This window comes from Aplysia californica, unplaced genomic scaffold (assembly GCF_000002075.1).
Source record: "Aplysia californica isolate F4 #8 unplaced genomic scaffold, AplCal3.0 scaffold00090, whole genome shotgun sequence".
Classification (NCBI taxonomy): Eukaryota; Metazoa; Mollusca; class Gastropoda; order Aplysiida; family Aplysiidae; genus Aplysia; species Aplysia californica.
The window spans coordinates 1,514,387-1,517,759 of record NW_004797360.1 but is presented as its reverse complement, the minus strand read 5'-3'; the positions used below and the strand labels follow the sequence as shown (position 1 = coordinate 1,517,759).

The 3,373-nt window shown below is 41.3% G+C and overlaps 1 protein-coding gene across 1 annotated transcript in view; it reads right to left on the bottom strand.

The window, feature by feature from the left end:
• Positions 1-1,209: 1,209 nt before the first annotated feature.
• The window catches only part of LOC101845082 (solute carrier family 22 member 4), a 41,669-nt gene continuing 39,505 nt past the window's right edge, over positions 1,210-3,373 (bottom strand). The window contains exons 4-5 of the mRNA XM_005094881.3: positions 2,746-2,979; positions 1,210-1,371 (exon numbers count right to left, since the gene is read on the bottom strand). Of these exons, the coding sequence (XP_005094938.3) occupies positions 1,233-1,371; positions 2,746-2,979 (373 nt within the window). The 3' untranslated portion in view covers positions 1,210-1,232. The remainder of the gene's footprint in view (positions 1,372-2,745; positions 2,980-3,373) is intronic.

Sequence of the window (3,373 nt, the reverse complement as noted above, 5' to 3'; positions counted from 1 at the left end):
GAGAGAGAGAGAGAGAGAGAGAGAGAGAGAGAGAGAGAGAGACGTTTCGCGTTTCGCCACTCTAGACTGATGAACACACGATAAGAAAGGTCTAAATTATGTAAACTCGAGTATGTCTGAATACGTTACCTCTATGATTTGGGCGTTTCAAATGTGCAAGTTTGCTTGGAGCTAGCGATCAAGAACTCATCTTGGAGGAGGAAGACATGAGGATTAATATGTGATAGAGTGCTTGGTGGCAGTGTATGCCTGTGTATGTTTTTGTGCGGGCGTGTATATTTGTCTGTGTGTTTGTGTGTGACTTGTGTGTATGTGTGTGTGTGTTTGTGAGTGTGTATGTGTGTGTTTGTGTGTGGCTGCTTGTGTGTGTTCGTGTGTGACTTGTGTGCGTGTGTGTGTGTGTGTGTGTGTGTGTGTGTGTGTGTGTGTGTGTGTGTGTGTGTGTGTGTTCGTGTGTGGCTACTTGTGTGGGTTTGTGTGAGTTTGCTTGTGTGTGTGTTTGTGTATTTATATGTGTGTGTGTGTTTCTGTATGTGTATTTCTTTGTTTGTGTGCGACGTAGTTATTACGGAAGTATGATACATTATTATTTTGGAGAATTCGGAAACAATTTACCTTCCCGCTTTTGAAAGAGTTCTTTGTTTCATTTCATTTTCTTTTCCGCTTCCTTCTTGTATGCTGCCTTTTTCCTAATTTCAATATTTTCCCCACTCATTTCTCAATGCTCTTCTCGTTTGTTACAGTTTATGTCATTCGTTTCCGTTCTTTTTTGTCTTTCATCTTTTCTCTCTCAACCTTGAACTCGCTCTCACCTTCCTCCTCCACCTTAATCTACTCCTTCTCTTCCTTTATTTCCCCCCACCCCCTGCCCCAGCTCCAACCATCTCGATTTTTTTTTTCTAGCTTTTTGTTCAATCCGACTCTATTCTCTGGTCACAAGAGCTATCGTAATAATCCCTCCCCTTCTTCAATAAAAATTTTGATGTTTAAAAAAAAAAAGTACCAGTTTTACGGCACTTGCAACAGAATTAGGTCATGTCTGAGTGTTACTGAAGAGTAACATACAAAAAATGAAGAAGAAGAAGGAAGAGAGATTGAAACGATAGAAGATGTTTGATAAGAAAGAAGGAAGAAGCCCCGCTAGAGAATCAGCCAACCGCCCACTTTCAAGAAATCAGCCCCCTTCAATGCCAGCTATAATATTATTATACAGAGCAGACATTGGCCAGTACTTACCATCTGTTGACGATGATAACGGACCAGGTGAGTGGTAAGTCGACGAGAAAGGGGAGGAAACCGTCGATGTAAACGCTTCCTGTGATGTGCCGGACCCGCCAGAGCAGGCAGAAGTAGACACACGACGAGATCAGACTGGGACGAGACAGAATGATAATTAAACTTACTTGCTGGTCAGTTAAACTGCTTTTTCGAAATAATGTGAAAATGTGACCATTATAAGAGAAGAACGTGGCATTCTCAAAAGAACATTTCGCTACAAAAGAATTACAAAGTTCTATCTGCTGTACCTAGTTTTTAGGAAGTTTTAAGTCAAAATGTTTTAGTATCACAACTTGGTTACGTCTTTTCAAATACAATTTTTGAATAATATCTTGATAACGACTCCGTATAATCTTACAATTCTGATAGAGAAGTTACAACATTATTTTGGCTTCTGACCTCATTATGGCCTTAGTGACTGAAAGCGGCCAAAAATGCAAGATAAAACTTCGTAATTTTGCAAGGTAGTTATTTGTTACGACATAGTGGAGTCAGGCGCTCGTCAATTATCTTAAAGCTTGTTCGTTTATTTTGCGTTGGATGAAAAGATACCCGTCTATCTTGAATAGAAGCCGAGTCACTTGCAATGGAAGGAGGTGGGAGTCGCCTAGTCTCAGAGGTAAACTTAACGAGAGAATGGACGTCAACGTTGATCGCTTCCAAGGTTTATGTTTCCATAGAATCTGCTCATTTACATTTTTTTGTCTTTGGTCAACGTTTTCTTTTCGTAAAATCCATAATGAATTGTATTTTAAAAAGACGTAAAAGATGTTGAGCCATTAAAAAATAGATTGAAATATATATATATATTTATATAATAAACAAAGCAAACAAACAGAGAGAGAAAATCAGAAGAGGACAAAAACGATACACCAAAAGTGAAACTGACAAATACACGATTAGACAACACACACAAAATAAACAAACAAAATTAAATAAAACAACAAACAAACGAACAAACAAAACGATAAAAAGAGGAAAGAAATTGGAAAGTAACTAGGTCATGCGGATTCAGACTCAGACTCAGACTCAGACTCAGACTCAGACTTAGACTAGAGACTAAGACTCAGACTAAGACTCAGACTAGAGACTCAGACAGAGACTTAGACTCAGACTCAGACTCAGACTCAGACTCAGACTCAGTCCCAAACTAGAGACTCAGACTCACACTCAGACAGAGACTCAGACTTAGACTCAGACAGAGACTCAGACTCAAACTCAAACACTGACTCAGACTCTAACACAGATAGAGACTCAGACTCAGACTCAGACAAAAACTAGAGACTTAGACCCAGACTCAGACTCAGACTCAGACAAGAGACTCAGACTCAAACTAGAGACTCAGACTCAGGCTCAAACACAGACTCAGACTCAGACTCAGACTCAGACTCAGACAAGAGACTCAGACTCAAACTAGAGACTCAGACTCAAACTCAAACTCAGACAGAGACTCAAACAAAGACTAACCAAGTGTACACTAAAGTTATCGTCCACTTTGTGGAATCGATGGAATGGAAGAGGTCGATAAAGGTGAACTTCTTCTGGTGCATGTTGTTCACGATGCAGGCCCTCGAGTGGTCAAGCAGAGCCATTATGTCCGGTACGGCGCCGGCGTTCACGGAGATGACCTCTCGAAAGCCGCTCTCAGCCTCCGTGAAGCGATGCTGACACTGGAGCCATCGCACTGACTCGTGGGAGGTGCTGGGATAAGATAGTTTAGTTATAATAGGTGTTTTATGTCATTTGCATCTACACAATAAGGTCATATAAGTGCCGACGTTTAGAGGTGTTACAAGAGAGTAACAAACACAAAAAAGGAGGAGGGGAGATAAGGAGGATAGATGTTTGATAGGAAAGAAGAAGCAGACAACACCAGAGCACCCGCCAACCACCCGCTGGGATTAGATATGAACGAGGTATGGGAACGGGATTAAAAAAGGGTTGGAGGTGGGGAAGAGGGTGTGGTCGAAAATGCATGACGTGTGCGTTTATGTGCTTGTGTGCGTGCGCTTTTGTGTGTGTGTGTGTGTGTGTGTGTGTGCGTGTGCGTGTGTGTGTTTATGTGTGTGTGTGTGTGTGTGTGTATGTGTGTGTG